Source organism: Carex rostrata, chromosome 9 (genome assembly GCF_964058835.1).
Source record: "Carex rostrata chromosome 9, lpCarRost1.2, whole genome shotgun sequence".
Taxonomy (NCBI): Eukaryota; Viridiplantae; Streptophyta; class Magnoliopsida; order Poales; family Cyperaceae; genus Carex; species Carex rostrata.
In genome coordinates, this window is record NC_135926.1 from 3,728,254 (window position 1) to 3,744,022 (window position 15,769).

Consider the following 15,769-nt stretch of genomic DNA (forward strand, 5'->3'; position numbering starts at 1 on the left):
AGTACATATGCATCACAGTAACACTAAAGTTAGACCAAGTATATATTAATACTTGTTGTCTTAACTATTGTTACTTACCGTTTCATATATTAATAATTTAAATATATTGTCAATCTAAAAGTTCATACTTCAGTAGTTAGATATAAATATTTCATATGATAGATATTATGCTTAAGTATTAATACTAAGTTTTTCAAGTATCAATAAAATTTTGTATTATATATTAATACAACGTAAATATACGCACATCAATGCACAAGTGTCAACACTTTTTCGTATTACATATTAATACAATCAAGCACCAACCAAAGTCATTTGTAAAAAAAGGTTAAATTAAGATAGTTCACAACATAACAATTCATAATTCAGTTATAAGTATGAATACTTTCTTCAGTATCTATCAATAAATTAAAGCATCAAATTGATTAACTGATTTAATTTATTTTACATTATAATAATTCACACTTCAAAGTGTAAGTATGAATACTTAAAATTTTATATATTCATATTTTTACTAAACCTAAAAGTGTTGGTGATTGTACGGTGGTGCCCCCCCCCCCCCCCCCCCCCCCTCCCCCTAAGTAGTTAATGCACAGAACACATTTAGGGATTTTTCAGAAATATTTTACAACATAAAAATTCACACTTCAATTCGTAAGTATGAATACTTGATATTTTAAAAATGAACATTTACAACACTGATACTTGAGATGGTCATTACAGCACTGACAACAATTCGTAAGTATGAATACTCGACATTTTAGAGAAAAATACTTGACATATTAGAGATGAATACTTGAACGACGAAGAACCTGAAAGTACTTCATCATGGATCTCATTTGAAAGATAAAATTACGTAGAAGATATTCGTAGTTTTAGATTCGCAAAATTCATCACAGATCATTAGAAATATTTACAAGATTAAACGAAAAAAAAACCCACTTATAAAAACGTGTAAAAGATAGATGTGTGATTAGAGAGAAGAAAATGGATGTCCATTTTTTTTTAATACTTAATGTCTTAGGTATGAATGCTTAATATATTATATAGTAATACTTGTGGGTATAAGTATTCATACATGCACGCGTCAATTATAATTTTTTTTAAATATAAGTGGTCCCCCAAGTAGTTAGTAGTCTTCCTAGGTAGTTAGTGGTCCCCATCGTACTTTATACATTAGTTAGTTAGGGGGGCGTTTAAGGGACTTTTAGTTGATCCCTTTAATAAAATGAGTTGTTTTTTACAAAAAAAAAAATAACTTCACCGATTCTGAAGATCAGTGATGGTAGAATTTAAATTTTATTCTAAAAAAATTGTATTGGTTTTTTCTTTCTTCACTGATCTCAGTGGAGTTGTTTTTTATAAAAGGCAACTCAATGGTGCTTGTTATATTATAATACCTAAAATGAATTCTATTTTTTTTTAAATCTGACATGGATATATATTACTTAAGTTTTTGCAATTGGTAAATTGTAGCAACTTTTTGTCGAGTAATGAAACTAATTAGTAATTATATTGTAAAAAAGTTTAAAAATTAGTAAAAATTAATATTATATAAATTTAATATATAATTAATTATTAAGCTACTTACGTTCTGAATAAAAAAAATTTAGAATTTGATCTTATAATAATTTAGTTAAATTACTAATATGTTTGTGTGTGTGTATTTATATATATAAAATCTTGAAAAGCATATTACTTCGATTGTAATTGATACAGATATATTCTGTAGAATTGAACATCAACAAAAGGAAGCTCCATCCCGAGCATTTTTTTTAAAACTGCCAATGATCCAAAAAGAATTCAAAATATACTTATCACACTCTTGCTTATCATACTCTTTGCAGAAAAAATTTTTTGTAAAAAGATGTTTGTTGTTCACATAAATATAGAATCATGTTCTATTCTGAATCCTATCACAATTTCCAAGTTCGCTCATTGTATTGTCAACAAATTTACTCCCTAGTATGAGATGGAATTTATTAGAAGGAAGAATTAAGTGAAGCCAAATCTTGCTAGTACTTCATTTGCCCTTGTTTTTTTATTTTCTTTTGTGTAATGTCGCAGTTCGTGAGGAGTTTTGCGTGCAAATCTCGTTGTCGATCTCGTTTATTTATATAATAAATGTATTAATATTCATATTTTTTATTCGGAATGTTAGCCAAATTATATTTAAAATTTTAATGCTTGCATTTAAAAATGTTATTGAGAGCATGAGTTCTTATCATTTAAAATTTTAGAAATTTGAGCGCGTATGGTCGATAAATACTTAATTTATGCATCTGAATCTTATCATCTCAACTCAAAACTTTGAAAAACTGTTGAACGACATTTAACATCATGATATCATTTAATTTTAACCGGTTTAGTTACTACTTCATTGTTATTTACGAGCAAAGTATTATTAGTGAATTTTTAACGTCTAAAAAGTACTTAATAATCAATTTAATCAAGTTTTTTTTAACTTGATTCAACTAGCTCCCGAAAAAAATGAAAACAAAATTTTACTTTCTCAAAAATAATTTTTTTGAAAAGAAACGTTTTTTTTTTTTTGAAAAAGAATCGTTTCGAGTGACGTATCAGACTACTACTTGCCCGTTTCTTCGCAGTGGGTCCCAGCGTATCTTTGCCCGTACGACTCTACGTATTCCGTTTGGGTGTATCTAGATTCACATTCCAAGGTCAACAGTTTTCTTTGACCATCTAAATTCAGAAACTGATTGAACCAGAGAAAAACTAGTGTCGTAGGCAGTCTGAACGCTGGGTCCCGTTACATTATAATGTGATAACATGGCCCCACACATGTCACATGTCAGCAACCTTCCAGTAATCATCCTCTATTTTTGCGTCACAGAGGATCAAAAGTCAGTATAAAACCTCAAACTCGTCTCCACTTCTTTAATTTTTTTTGAGAAATTTAGATATATATCCATCATAACTTGATCAATTAGATATTTTCTCATTCAAAATTCAAAATTAGCTATTTTCCCATCTAAACATAACATATTTATTAATATATCCATCCTTGATTTTTTCCACTAAAGTATACATATTAATGATGATTAAAAGTTAAAATGACAATTTTAACCTCCTTTCAAAATTATGTATGCTCAGTCCTCCGTCTTTCTCCATTTTGTTTATGTTCTCTCATCTATCTCCTCACCCAATCGACCACAAGTAAGCAACAAACCTTACCTTGTTGAATATCTTTAATAGCATCTGATATAGCATTTCACTTAGTGCACGTGTCGCATATTGCTATTTCTGGCAATGGCGTGGGTCTACTGGATGGCTTGTTAAGACCTTGCTTTTGACTTGATTGCTGAGTTTAAATGGTTTGATCTGGCAATGGCCTCTAAGAGAAATATGAAACAATAATTATTTAAGAGCTGGAAGTAGAAAGGGAAACGTCTTGAAGCATGTCGTAGCGACTTTGTAAAACCAATAATCTGATCGATCCAAGGTTAGAATAAAAAGTTTGACTCAAGGAGTTGTAAAAAGTTAAAGCTGGTGATTAGGGTGTGTTGGTCAGCTGAGATTCTTTGTTTAACATTGCACAAATTGTGGATTCACAAAATTATGAAATGGTACAATTGTTGAGGAACAATCTCCCAATTCGCCTAATTGGTGGTCATTCTAAAATTGAGAGTTGCAGTATGCAGTAATAATTGCTCACTATGGAGGAAAATTCAAGTAGTGAAGTAATTTATTGGGCTATTCTCTTATCTTTTAAACGAAAATGAAACCAATAGCAGATGAGAGAAGAGGAGATGGGAGAGAGATGGAGGATTTAGCTATAAAAAAAATTTTGAGGGGAGAGGAGATGACACAGAAGATAAGATACAGTGAGGAGAGAGAGAGAGAGTACCCAATTTTAAAAGGGGTTAAAATTGTCATTTTAATTTTCAATCACTATTAATATGCATTGTTTAGTGAAAAAATTCTGAAATGGGTATATTAATAAAATAAGTGAGTTTAGGTGGGGAAATAACTAAATTTCAAATTTGGATGGAAAAATATCTAATTTAATAAGTTGTGATGGGTATATATCTAAATTTCTCATTTTTTTTTCCCTACTACCTCACGGACAGAAAAATAAAAAAATATCTTTTTTCTTTCATAAACCTCTTCTCCAAAAAAGCTGGAAAAGAAAAAACGAAAATCGAATGGCCACTCTACCTTCTCCGGCTCCGATCAACCTCCCCACGGCGAGATCCTCCGCCACCAAGCCCTCCTCTCTTCTCTCTTTTGTCCGTACGAATCATCGCTTCCTTTCCAAGCTTTCCTCCCCTGTTTTTCTCGATCTGAGAAGCCACGGCGGTAGCAGATCCGTTTCTTCTACGAGCCTTAATTGCTTGCCTTCATCCTCTGGCAAGAGAGGAGAGGAGAATGAAGAAGGGGAAGAGGTGGAGAGAGCTCTGGGCATGGATGGGAGCATACCTGGGGGTTCGCAAGAGTTTGTCAGGCGCGTTTCTTCTCGCGCCTATGATATCCGCCGGAACCTAATTCAATCTATCGATTCTCTGAGCTACGATGGTAATTACGTCTCTCTCTCTTTTTTTTCTCTTTCATGTCTTTCTAAACTCAAGAATTACTGGCGTTTGCAATTCAAAAACTAAAGAATACGCGATCTTTTTCCTCTACTTCTGTAGTATTAGAGAAGAATCCATGGAGGGAAGATGCTAAACCCGTTTATGTGCTAACTCAGAGGGACAATCATCTGTGGACAATGAAAACTAGGAGGAGTCGCAGGTCAGAGCGGGTCTCATTTCATGTATTACATCTTATTAAATCCAAAAGCTTATGGTAAATATCTAGTTGCATATTTTTTAAATACAGTGAGGTGGAAAGAGAACTTGGAATGCTGTTCTCAAAAGGGGGCAGTAATAAGGTAACAGGATTTGGTACCAAGGCTAGAAATTCAGGCATTGGATTTAACATGCTTGTTGAAGACATTAGGGATGGAGTTCTTGTAAGTTTCTTAATCTTGTAAGTAGTGTGATTTTAATTTATTTTTACCCTTATCTACCAGGATATTGGTACCTAGTCGATGTGTACAAGCAGTGCAGATCTCAATTGTTTGTTTATATATTAGATCAGAAGATTCAGGTTTGCCTGATTGGACAGCTGTCCAAACCACACAGTCTGATCTAAAAAAGGCACAGTTAGTTGCCATAGTTCCCATCTGAACCATATGATGTGAAAACAGATAGCTCAGATTTATCTTGGGAATTTCCAATTATGCACATACCTACATTAGAGTGGAGCCGAACCAAACTAATTGTGCATAGATGGAAGACTTTCGTCACAGCAAACAGTCATGGATTTAATTACCTTTTGAAAAAATTTAGAATACATGATGTACTAATATAACTTTCTACAAAATGTGTTTCTGCTCATGTAAGCTCATTTTTTTATGAAAATCTTTCATCATAGGTTTTTGAAGATGAAAATGATGCAGTAAAGTACTGTGATATTCTTCAAGGGGGTGGTCAGGGATGTGAAGGAATTGCTGAGCTCGAGGCATCATCTGTCAGTACTCAATTACATTATTGCCTTTCATATAATGTACTTATTTATTTTGTAAAATTTTATATTTTTATACTTGCATTTAAAACTTCAACTTCTCCAACAATTTTATAGGTTTTTGACATCTGTCACAAGATGAAGGCGCTTGCTGTTCTGTTTCGTAGAGGGAGAACGCCTCCATTGCCGAAAAGCCTGGAGAGGAACTTGAGGGCTAGAAAGAGGTCACTCGAAGATTAGTTATGCTGCTTTTCATATGTTGTATAGTTAGCAACTGTATATATAGTTAAACTACAGATGTTACAGTAGAAGGGAGACAGTGAAACTGTGCATATCTGTCTGGGTAAAAGTTGGCATTTTGCCAAAATATTTGAAAGATTTTGCGATAATTTGTTCTATATGAAAATTATGTGGATGTTTCAAAGTTCGTTCAGTATTTTTTTATTTTTTTTTTATGGTTGGCGGAAAATGCCAACAATTGCATTGATAAAAAAAGGTTCGTTCAGTATTATGTGAAAGATATCCGCTTCATCTCATATGTAGGGGTGTAAACAGATCGGATATTATCTGATTTTATCCGGATTCAAATTCGGAAAATTAATTAAACTATCCGATCCATATCTGTATCTGAGACTATCTGTATTCGTATCCATATCCGTATCCAAGACTATCCGTATCCGTATCTGAAAAATTATAACGGATAAGGATACGGTTAGACATTTAACTATCCGTATCCTACCGTTTACATTTTTAAATCATAACAAATGTGTTATATGTTCTTAAATTGATTTATTATACTGCATATTGTACCAATAATTTATTAAATTGCATATAGATATATATATTTTGATAAATAATATAATACTATGACATAATTAGTGACTAATATTTTAATAATATAATAGATGATTTGTAACCAACAAACTAAGTATGAAAAATATCCGTAACGTTTAATATCCAATCCGCATCCGTATCCGAGACTATCTGTATCCATATCCGAAAAATTATAATGGATACGAATACAGTAAGATCCCTATCCGACCGTTTCCCTACTAGTATGCCAATTTGACTGGTACAGGATCTAGAACCGGCAGGTAGTACCATTACTATACCAAGGTGTTTGATCAAGAATATGATGTACAATTCTCAAAATAGACCTTGATACATCACAAAACCTGAATTAAACCAAAAGAAATCAGAGGAGAAAAACAATTGAACGATAACAAATGAATCTGTACAACTTCAGAAATCTCTTTTTATCTTTCTAGTTGACCTAGAACCACTATTATGCGGAGATGATTGTCGGAGCATAGTAAGCCTTTCTCTTCGGAAATTGTTAAAATCTTTTGGCAAGCTGACATCCATGCTATGTTTCATCTCCTCTGCCATGCTTCTCAAAATCTGTCATCCATAACAAAAATACAAGAGGAAAAAATAAGTTCCTTATAAAAGTGATTCTAATAAAAGAAGGGGGGGGGGCGGTTGATATTGATCCTTACTGTCTCGGCCATGCCTTCAAGCACACTATCAGGAATTAAACCGAGCAATGGTTGCCGTACCAAGCTGATACCCATCTCTAAGTGTCCCTTTAGTTGACTCTGTTTTCCTTTCCTCTCAGGGTAAAGTGTACCTTTCACACACAGAGCAAATTGGGCTGCCATAGACGAGCTACTCAAGCCTTTCAGCTCCCATTTAGTCTGCATCAATCCAATTTGATCATTTTTTCAAGATGTTATGGTGAAAAGTACAATCTTGACTGATAGTGATATGTGTTTTGCTTCCATTTTGAATGTATGTGATACTTACTGTTTGCAATTCTAAAACACTCGTGGCCTCAACTGGTACGGTGGATGGGTATTCTTTGCCATGAGTTTTGCATCTCAAGCGCATCACGACCACCATGCATGCTGATACGAAGAGAAATTGTATTGGTACCATCTGAATTTTCCATTCTTCCTACAATTCATAGTGTCTATATCAATCTAGTATATCTTCGAATAACTATATCAATATAGTATATCTATAGTATATATAAATCTTTTTTTTTTCTTCTTTCATTCGAAAGAAAAGAAACGGAAGAAGAAAATTATGTTGTCTCACTTCATTTAGTCTGTTGCTTTGCTGATGAGAAGGGAAGACAGCTCTGAGTACCCTTGGCCGGTCTTGAAGGTATTCATCAAAGGAAACCTATATATATTAGACATTTTTTTAAATAATTAGCCCAATAAAAAAAAACAAAAGCTATTATGACAAGTGTGCAGAAAAAGGAAATTCGTGAGGAGCCACCAGCGCATGTTATGATGTCAACAGAACGGACATATCAATCATAAACCTAAACCTTAAGCTTATAGAAAGTACTATAGCAATGAACTAAAAAGGAGTGGTTTTGGAAATTTTCTTTCTTGCGACCAAATAGCCATAAAAGAAGCGAGAAATTTAGTTTACCTCAGCAGATTCATACAGAGGAATATTGCTGGAAATTATCGAAGAATAATTGACAGTGTTCCCTTTTGTCGAAGAAGAGAAGGTGGAATTAGCACCGCGGGAGTTTGGTAAATTTGCAAAATTTGATCTTTCCATGGCAAAAACCCGATGCTTCCCTCTCTTTTGCCATTTTTTTGTAGTCGTTTTTTCATGATGCATACACAGAGGAGCTATCTTTGCAACAAGAGACATCTCTCTTTTCTCTCTCTCTCTCTCTCTCTCTCTCTCTTGTGCAGTTATAATTTGTTCTTCGTTTTTTCTTCTTCCTTGTCATTTTATTGTTTCTTTGATCTCCGTGCATATCTTGCGTGTGCAATTAACGGTGTCGGTGCATGTGCGTCCCTGTCTTGAAATGAAGCTTTTCCTTGCATGACGCTATATATATACAGATTCTTATTCCCTCCTCATAAGATATTAATTTCGAGCTAATCAACGAGGTTGGTAAATGGATGCAATATGAAATCAGAAATAGTGAGATGTCGCTTAATTATCATCTATTTTAGTATATCTTAACCGGTTACTACATCTCTATTTTAGTATCTTAACCGGTTACTAGCTTGGGTTTTGTTTGAGCGAGTGTAATGAATACAACACCTGAATTTTAGAATTATTTCACTACTGTTTTAGTTTGGAAAAGGGCAAGGGCGGAGCTAGACTTTCTAACTATGGGGGTCAATCATATAAAAAATTTATGATGCGAATGGGGGTCAGTTTACCGTAATTGTAGCAATTTACTATAAATTATATAGAAAACTGTGTATAAATACAAAGTTTTTGAAAAAAAATGGAGGTCAATTGACCCTCATTGACCCTTACTCCCTCCGCCTCTGGAAAAGGGGGCTTCCATATAAAATATATCACGGACTTTTATGTCTTACAGTATAGAACGTAAAAGTCTAATTCAAATCGAACTAAGATCTTGTTTTTTTTATAACAAGAAATGTATCTAGTGTGTGCGCGCGCACACACATTATAACTTGAGTTCATTTTATACTAAACAAAAAGTCCAAATAGATGTATTAAAATAAATTTATCATAATAAACTAGATTCATTTACTTTTGGGAAATATCTTAGTATAGTAGAAAGTGTACTTAAAATTTATAAATATTTAAATGACGATCCATAAAAAAATCAACAGTTTAAATTTAATATTTTGGATTTTAAATATTAAAATGTATATAAGAATTAGCTCTTAACCTAGTGGCAAAATACAGCATTTTATGGATGAAAAATTCAGATAAAAAGTTTTTATGAATAATTAAAGAAAACTAGTAGGCTAATTATACACTTCCATCTTCGATTTAAAAAAAAAAATTATTAAAATACACACAAAAAGACAAAAGCCTTCTGATAACGACAGTATCAATATATTCATCCCAAAATTATGCATAATTAAAAACATAAATTTTAAGAGACTAATCGGGTCGGGTGAATCAATTGAACAATTGACCTTCTAAAGTTGCGTAGACGCTTCCGTATCAGAAAATGAGAAGTTTCTGCGTGTACGAAAGCATTAGAGTGCCACGTGTATTTTATTTTGTTGTTATCTTTCTTCTTTATTTTTTTTCCTTTCATATTTATCATTATATTTGACTAGCTGATAAATATGTTTGAAAAATTGGACTACCCTGGAAACATATTTGATTGCTAATTTAACCATCGATAAACCATTTTAGCAAATTTTGAATTTGTCGGCCGTGTTGCAATCATCATTCTTCACGTGCGTATTTGTTGACATATATGAGCGCATAAAAAATTACGAGTTTTCCTTAATTTTAATTTTAGTGAACAAAATTTGACAATAGTACCTAGTTAGATTTCTCAGAATTTGACAATAAATGAATTTTCTTTTTGTATAACTGGATGTACATAAAATTTTGTTTTGATTATTTACAAAAATGTTAAAATGCTAACTTAATTATTGTCAAGGGATTCTATATTGTACGTGTCTTTATGTGTATATGCAAGCATAAATGAACATCTATATTGTCTCAAAGGGATTCTATATTTATGTGTAATTTTGCATGCGCTTGCATATGTTAAGTTTTATCTGTTAAATCTGATTCTAGAGTTAAGAAAGGTTGATTACAGTAAATTCCAGATATCATGTATCAGTGCCCAAATCCAACTGAATTTTCTGTAGTTATATTTTGGGTTAGCTAGGTCACATCCTCACCTAATTAAAAAAAAAAATAGGAAAAATCGGATCTAGCAGACAAAGGCTTAATTATTTTCCTCACCGATTTCATTGAAACCGCACAGAGTCAACTGGTACACAGCTCCAAATCTCTGGAACTGTACCAGTATAGTTTTTACAATAAAGTCATGAAAAAGATATGGCACCTGACAATCTAAACAAACCAAACATACCTGACACTAAGCAAATCAGCCCCTAAACTTTACCAAAACAGCCTTTGCCGAATTGCATAAACAAAAAACAAAAGATGCTGGTTTAAACAAAACCAGAACATACTGACAATCTAAGAACACAAAGCAAACTGATACAAAAATATGCATAGCACTATAACCAATAGCAGCAGCTTTGTATGTAATTCTAAGGGGAGTCAGGGTTTTACGCCATACATAAGGATTGGGCTCTCCAACTATGGGGGAGCCCATCCTCTAGCACTTGCTCAGCCGAAGCCACCTCTACCTCTTCCTCTTATCTGGATCATTTCCTGGTTCTGCAAATTAATAGTATCTAAAGGCATGAGTAAAGGCAGGCTGTTTTATAAGCTGCTCACTCCATCTATAGGAGGTGATTTAGAGAGAGACTTTGTGCGAGGATTTTGTATTTTATTGACTGCAGCTTATTCAAAATAGATAGATTAGTGAAAATTTGATATGCTGAGGTGACCCTGTAAATATTACTCTCTATTTTATTTAATACAAAATTGTCGGAGGACACCTTGCCCTTGACCTTCAAAAAAAAAAGGCATGAGTAAAGATAATTTAAGAAAATAATTATTACCCAAAGTATGACACCAAAAGGAGGCCATGGATATAACTTTTGTTCCTATTGAACAATTTTGAAAACAAAGCTTGTTACTTTCTAGCCAAATGCACCATAAAACTGTACCTCGTACCAATCTGGCGCTTCGTATGATGAAACAAATATATATTGTAGAATATAATGCAGCTTATTCTCTGTTTTTTTCTTCTTTTGACATCAAGGCCGTAAGCAATTTCCATTGAAAAGAAAATACAATATAAAAGCACATCTAACTAAGAGGGATACTTTAATTCCAACGAATAAAAATGTAAAACAAATCGTGCTAGCTTGGCTTCTTGGAATCATGTTTTTTTTGAATAATTAGTTAATTACCATGGCCACACATAAAATAGGGGAGACAGTCAGTCTCTCTTTTGTTTTCTTAATTTGGACATGTTAAAAATTGTAAATTGCTTATAGCTTTCCCGATATTTTGACATTTACATTGTGAGTCCTGATTTATAAGCTTTCATTAAAACCTAAATTAGGGGAGGCAGTTTTTCTTTTGTTTTCTTTTGTTTTCTTTTGACATGTTTAAATTGCTTATAGCTTTCAGGACATTTTGATATTTTCATAGTTCAATTTTTACAACCAGCTCTCTAGATATATTATTGACGTTAATTTTCTGCACTACACTATCATGTGAAAAGCAAATATAAGTGTACACTGAACTACTGCTACTAAATTTAATGTCTGAAAAAGAACTTATATAAGAACTATCTAACAAATTTGACTACTAAATTGGGTAATAAATTTATTTACATTGAAAGAGCAGAGAAAACTAATTAACAGTGTATCTTCTATTATTAGTCTTTTAACATTCACACGAGAGAATCAATCCTAAGTTAAATTAAATAAAACCTAAATCAATGTTTAATTTACATATGCTACATCAATGCCATGTGTTAGCACTTTTAGATTCCAAGATGATTCACCAGTAGTTATTTGGAATGCAAAACTAGCCTCTTGGCCACCAATCGAATTCCAGCATTTTGTTGATAATCATATACATCTAAGTCGAAGAATGCATCTAGCATATTACCAGGTACGAAGAGAGTATCCAGTTCTGATGCATCAACCTTGGTGAAAACGAGCTTCTGGATATTTCCAGATGACTCTCTCTGATACATCTCTGTCGAATAGATGGCATGGTCTCCATTCGCCACAGTGGGTATGCTACAGAAGGAAGGTCAGAAATGTCAGAATAAGGGACTTTGATATCTTCCTTCCTCACCATCCCGATTATGTAAAAGATATAATTTTCTTGTCTGAATATATTAGATGATGCTCGCAGCACATTCAAGCACAAATAAAGATTAATAAAACAAATGTGGTCAACTGGCATTCACTACTGTACCATCTATCTACTACAGAATATTTTTGTTCAATTGTGTTTTCCCAGAGTCTACAGTTCAAATAGCCTTAATTCCATAATTTTAATTTTGTTGCTGGTAACATAAGAATTTACAGTGCTGCATTGTCAGAATAACTAATTCCAAAAAATATTAAAATGGTTCATATGAAAACGTACTGTAGACGAACAGTCGGCAGATTAACATAACCATCTTTCTTCACCAGAGGTCTCCACTGAGAAATGCTTCCCGCCTCCTGAGACATCTTATGTGCCACTTCATCACATTTGTCTAGTACTTTACACAAATTTTCTGGTATTTCAACCACTATATTAAGCTTCGGTCGTCCAGCATTATCCAGAAATTTTGTGCTAACACCAAAACATACATTGAGATTGGCACAACACAAATGTAGCGGTACATCTTTGTGGTACACAGCCGTTTTTGCAAATTGACCGAAAGGAAGGGATGAAACTGTAATATGTTGGGTCATAACTTCTTCAGGTTCTAGGTAGCCTGAGAAACCACTTGAGCCTTCAGTAATTGGTACAGTAGTGTAAGATGGGGATGGGGTTGTACCAGCATTTGAGCTGTCAAGTTTCATTTCTTCTATATGTGCTACTAGAACAGAGGTTTCATTAGATGATGTAGTTATGTCTGTATCGATTCTAGTTATAGGAAGTTCATCTATTGGTGTAGCAGCAGATAGCACATCCGGCAAGCTTGCTTCCTGAAAAACAAACTTGTGTTAGATATTTTCTCATTTGTGCCCTTCAAAACCTGAAAAGTCCATATATATCCCTAAAAACACTGGGAACCACTTGACACCCTTGCTTTTCTAATTTATTCGAAGAAACCAAATGTACAAAACTAACTGAAAGAAAATGATTTACTATTAAGTCAAAAATGTTAATTTATGCATGATATTTTCCATGTTCCGCACAGGAGCATACGAGTTCTCTTATTTTGTAGTGCTATCCATAGGGGTGCAAACGGATCGGATAGTGCTCAACCCATATCCGTATCTGTATTTTTTTTCGGATACGGATCGGATAGTAATCGGATACGGATACGGATCGGATATTTTCGGATACGAATACAGATACGGATATAATTCGGATTTCTAATTCAAAATATATATTTAATTAACTTATTACACCATTACAAAATATATATCTAATTAACTAAAATTCACCAACATAAATATAACTTTAATTAAAAATACCAACACACAAGATTCTCTTTAAAGATATTCTAATATAAAAGATAAATAGACAACAAAAAATTCTCTCAAGTCTTAATATATCCGGATATCCGAAAAATTAAAATATCCGGATCCGGATAATTATCCGAATCCGCATAAAAAAAAATCTGGATTCGGACGGGTAATATCCGACCCGTTTGCACCCCTAGCTATCCATTATACTTTGAGGTTTGAGGGGGTATCCAAGAAATTCGCTCCCTGATATGACACATTGGGTAAAAATAGAGGAAAGTACTTACAAGGAAAAGCACAGTAGCACAATACTTCACAACTTCAAGATTCATCCTCACATCATCCAAGCTCCTATTAATAATTTATTGAGGGTTAAAAACACGAAATAAAAATATAGAAGAAGAGAAAATAATAGTAAAAATGCCTCTTCAACCTGTGTGATTGCCGTCCAAGACCAAAATAACATGCCAAGCTAGCCATCTGCAAATAGCAACATTGAGGTTCAACAATGTTATACCGATAATTATCTTCAATACATTTTCTACAAGAAAACTAGTATTGGGAAAGGAAAATGTACAAAAATACTGTACAAAAACAAATTACAGAAAGCGCCATCCTTTTCCATCATTCGAAAAAATGAAAGGAAAAATATAAACCTCCTTGCAAATATAAATATTAAGCCCTCAAGTTCTATTTAAGCACTACCAAAATTTTCATTCTGAAAAAATATGCAACTTAACAAATACAGGGAAACAGCCCTTAAAAACCAAAATATAAAGTTTTGAAATTGATTTTTCTCACTCAATATTTCAAAATTCTGAAAAGTTTATGATAGCAAGGGGTAACAGTTCAAGTTTTTCTTCTGAAAAAAAATAGAACCTCAAGAGAAAACGTCAAGTACCTTCATATTACCAGCTCTCCGACCAAACCTCTGAGTGAGTAGCGGTAAGGTGTCTATCAAACCCTTTGGTTCTGGCGCCGGCCGACCAATCTCAGCATAGGCCTCCTTTATTCTTGGGCAATCAAATCTCACTATGTTATGCCCTGCCCATACTCTCCCTGCATATACACATCATCATACAATACTTTGTCAAAATGTAAAATGTTTAGCTAGACCCCAAGTTATTCAATTTCATTATTGTTTTCTAGTTTGTCAAGCAATTCAAAATTAAATTTCATTAAGTAACGTAGAAGCCAGATTTTTGTGCTTTAAATGAAGAAAAAATTGACTAAAGAAACTGATAATTCTGAATCCTCCAAGGTCATAACTCATAAACAACACCATGATAACAACTACTATATGCAATACGTAAAGATATAAAGACAAAAAGTATAATAAAAGTAAAAAGAAAAGAAGAAAAAAAAAAGAACTCACCATGAAGAATGGCATAGACTGTGTCAGCCACGTCAGCAAAAGTCGGTGCAGACCCAACCGACTCGCGAGAGATGCCATTACACCTCACCGAGGTGACAGAGATGGCATCCAAATCGGCCGGCTTGATCAGAGTGGAGTAACTAAACACCTCCACAAGCCTCTTAGGGCAAACGAGAATAGCACCGAATTCCAGCAGGGAATAGCTCTCTCCTTTGCGCGAAGGCACGGTAGTTTCGGTGTCGAAGAAAGCAATCTCAGGGCCCTCTGGACGTGGGACCCACCTGGCAGGACTGGCGGTATCCATCTCTCTCCTTCCCTGTTTCCGCTGGATTCGGACTTGAAATATAAGAAATGAGGTTGAGATGACCAGCGCTTGAATTGGATTGGGGTTTGGATTTGGAATTGCTTGGCGTCCGAGAGAGGTAATGCGGTCGGGGGTTTCGTAGGGGAAGGAAGGAGGTGAGGTTTCGTGGGAACAAGGCTTCAAATTTGACCGGGTGAGTAGTGACGGATGATTTATAAATAAATAGAGATTATATCTCGTCAAAATTAATCGTTCGCTTCTCTTTAAAGTTTCTTATCTTGCTCGACTGAAAAAGTGAAAATACCCATGGCCAAGGATTCGCATAGGATTACCCTCACTTTACGGTTTGGTTTGAGATTAAATCTCAACCGGTTTGAAATTCGGACTACAATGGGAGCACTATTATTGGGCTTTGAGATTCGTGTAGAGTTAAAAATAACGGTCCAGATCTAATAATTGTAAAAGATTCCCTTATCAGTTGGAGAGGATGTGAACTCCTTTCTTTGGAGCCCTTAGTCG

At 33.9% G+C, this 15,769-nt stretch overlaps 3 protein-coding genes across 3 annotated transcripts; 1 reads left to right on the plus strand and 2 right to left on the minus strand.

Moving 5' to 3' along the window:
- The first annotated feature begins 4,067 nt into the window (after positions 1 to 4,067).
- Positions 4,068 to 5,932, plus strand: LOC144559563 (plant/protein). Its single transcript, XM_078308625.1, has 5 exons — positions 4,068 to 4,536; positions 4,653 to 4,752; positions 4,840 to 4,972; positions 5,437 to 5,532; positions 5,644 to 5,932. The coding sequence occupies exons 1-5, from the start codon at positions 4,167 to 4,169 to the stop codon at positions 5,764 to 5,766; spliced, it is 822 nt and encodes a 273-aa protein (XP_078164751.1). The 5' UTR covers positions 4,068 to 4,166; the 3' UTR covers positions 5,767 to 5,932.
- Positions 5,933 to 6,645: 713 nt separating this feature from the next.
- On the minus strand, positions 6,646 to 8,368 carry LOC144559159 (uncharacterized). The gene is made up of 5 exons (XM_078308138.1): positions 7,972 to 8,368; positions 7,627 to 7,713; positions 7,333 to 7,482; positions 7,026 to 7,223; positions 6,646 to 6,927 (listed from the first exon to the last, which is right to left on the minus strand). The coding sequence occupies exons 1-5, from the start codon at positions 8,200 to 8,202 to the stop codon at positions 6,769 to 6,771; spliced, it is 825 nt and encodes a 274-aa protein (XP_078164264.1). The 5' UTR covers positions 8,203 to 8,368; the 3' UTR covers positions 6,646 to 6,768.
- Positions 8,369 to 11,708: 3,340 nt separating this feature from the next.
- On the minus strand, positions 11,709 to 15,460 carry LOC144559615 (protein NEN1-like). The gene is made up of 6 exons (XM_078308680.1): positions 14,947 to 15,460; positions 14,473 to 14,630; positions 14,005 to 14,051; positions 13,859 to 13,922; positions 12,535 to 13,085; positions 11,709 to 12,179 (listed from the first exon to the last, which is right to left on the minus strand). Exons 1-6 carry the CDS (start codon positions 15,248 to 15,250, stop codon positions 11,945 to 11,947), a joined length of 1,359 nt encoding a protein of 452 aa, XP_078164806.1. The 5' UTR covers positions 15,251 to 15,460; the 3' UTR covers positions 11,709 to 11,944.
- Positions 15,461 to 15,769: the final 309 nt, after the last annotated feature.

Bases quoted from the DNA above. Each gene is read 5' to 3' on its own strand.
- LOC144559563 (XM_078308625.1), top strand. From the start codon at position 4,167: ATGGCCACTCTACCTTCTCCGGCTCCGATCAACCTCCCCACGGCGAGA. The intron at 4,973-5,436 runs GTAAGTTTCTTA...CTTTCATCATAG, and splicing joins ACATTAGGGATGGAGTTCTT to GTTTTTGAAGATGAAAATGA. The intron at 5,533-5,643 runs GTCAGTACTCAA...ACAATTTTATAG, and splicing joins CTGAGCTCGAGGCATCATCT to GTTTTTGACATCTGTCACAA.
- LOC144559159 (XM_078308138.1), bottom strand. From the start codon at position 8,202: ATGTCTCTTGTTGCAAAGATAGCTCCTCTGTGTATGCATCATGAAAAA. The intron at 7,483-7,626 runs GTGAGACAACAT...TATGAATTGTAG, and splicing joins AAAGCAACAGACTAAATGAA to GAAGAATGGAAAATTCAGAT. The intron at 6,928-7,025 runs GTAAGGATCAAT...TATGGATGACAG, and splicing joins TTGAAGGCATGGCCGAGACA to ATTTTGAGAAGCATGGCAGA.
- LOC144559615 (XM_078308680.1), bottom strand. From the start codon at position 15,250: ATGGATACCGCCAGTCCTGCCAGGTGGGTCCCACGTCCAGAGGGCCCT. The intron at 13,086-13,858 runs GTAAGTACTTTC...TTTGTTTTTCAG, and splicing joins GTGCTACTGTGCTTTTCCTT to GAAGCAAGCTTGCCGGATGT. The intron at 12,180-12,534 runs GTACGTTTTCAT...TTCCTTCTGTAG, and splicing joins CTGCCGACTGTTCGTCTACA to CATACCCACTGTGGCGAATG.